This window comes from Cicer arietinum, chromosome 7 (assembly GCF_000331145.2).
Source record: "Cicer arietinum cultivar CDC Frontier isolate Library 1 chromosome 7, Cicar.CDCFrontier_v2.0, whole genome shotgun sequence".
Classification (NCBI taxonomy): Eukaryota; Viridiplantae; Streptophyta; class Magnoliopsida; order Fabales; family Fabaceae; genus Cicer; species Cicer arietinum.
In genome coordinates this window covers 5,878,861-5,880,463 of record NC_021166.2, presented here as the reverse complement: position 1 = coordinate 5,880,463, position 1,603 = coordinate 5,878,861, and the positions used below count along the sequence as shown (strand labels likewise).

The 1,603-nt window shown below is 22.5% G+C and overlaps 1 protein-coding gene across 2 annotated transcripts in view; it reads right to left on the bottom strand.

The window, feature by feature from the left end:
- Positions 1–1,603, bottom strand: part of LOC101493571 (homeobox protein knotted-1-like 4) — a 4,973-nt gene that overhangs the window by 3,021 nt on the left and 349 nt on the right. For both annotated transcript variants that reach the window (XM_027337012.2, XM_027337013.2), the window contains exon 1: positions 1,364–1,603. This exon is cut by the window's right edge. In XM_027337012.2, the coding sequence (XP_027192813.1) occupies positions 1,364–1,603 (240 nt within the window). The remainder of the gene's footprint in view (positions 1–1,363) is intronic.

Here is a 1,603-nt window from a genome sequence, read left to right as displayed (position 1 = left end):
TATATATATATATATAATTTTATAATTATGTGTAAATTATATTTGATAGTATTTTTTATCTCATCTAAAACAACAAAAATAAAATAAATGACTTGACTTTTTCCTACCAAATCTTGTGACTTTGCAATTAATAGTTACATGTATTATTATAAATCTTCAATGAGAATATGATTCCTTAACATCGTATGTATATCCTCTAATCTAATTTTTTCTTATAAAAAAAATAATCACACAATATGTAATATGTAAGTTAGTATTATGTTAGCTGGTTTTTAAAACATCTTTACAAATTATATAATTAAAAATTTATTCCATAAAATAATGTCCCAAAACAAGAAAGAAAACATGGGAGGCCAATTGTGAGGCAAAGACAAACAAACACACTAGTAGTTGGTAAAAATTAAATGGATATAAAATTTAGATTTTGGAAACTCCATAAATATAAGGTGGTTGTGAACCATCAACCTCAATAATGATTAATCGTGAAATTTGCATTATAATTTATCAATCGCAAAATTAATTCAACTTGAACTTAAATTACAACAACACATATGTGAACTAAAGTTATAACTATATTTCTCAACTTTAATCGGTAAGTCTAACTTTAAACTATAACCAGTCATATGAAATAAAATACATAAATCATACTACTTAATTTTTAATAAATAATAAATGTCGATATCGTTATGTTGAACGTTTATTAACAATAAAAAAATAAAAATCACAATTAAGTAAGTTGTTAGATGAGTTAAGAAATATCAAAAATATTTTAAGCATAAACTCTACAGAAATTAATGAATTTAATAGATATATATTATTTATGTAAAATAATTTTACATTGATATCAAATAAGAAATATATACTTTTTCATGTCATACTATCAAAATAAAGTGGTAAAGTGGAATAAATAAATTTTATAAAATGTCAATGTATATATATTTTACACCAATATTGCATATTCTCTTTTCTCAAACAATATAAACAATAATCTTTGAATCTTTGCGAGTAAAAAAAAAAACCAAAATACAAATAATTAATTTTTTTATAAAATCACATCGAAATCTAGCCATTATGATTGACATGAGTGTTGTAAAATTTAAAGCTGCTAATGATTAAAATTAAAAAAATTAAATAAAAATTAAATTATTCTCTATGTTTTATTTTTATTGTCTGATTTAAATTGAATGAGATTTTAAAAAAAGTAACTAATTTTATTGATTTTAATAATAAAATTAATTGAGTTTATTTGCAATTGATTAAAAAATATAATGAAATGAAAAATAGTAAAAAAATATATATTATTGAAATAAAATAAATAATATTAAAAAAAGAAGAAAAATAATAAATAAAAAGATTTACTAACCATAAAGTGATCAAGGTCCTTGGGATCGATGAGGCGATTAGAAATCCTGAGAGAAGAGTATTTTTGAAGAACACGTTGTGAGTGTTGAAGCTGAGCATCAATCCTTGGAAGCTGGTCAACAGGTGTTGCAATTCTAAGACACGAAACATGTGCAGACAATAGTTGATCGTAAAGTGGATGTCCTAATATTTCTGTTTTATATTCCCTTAATTCTTCCGTTTCGCAATTCTTTTCACTTCT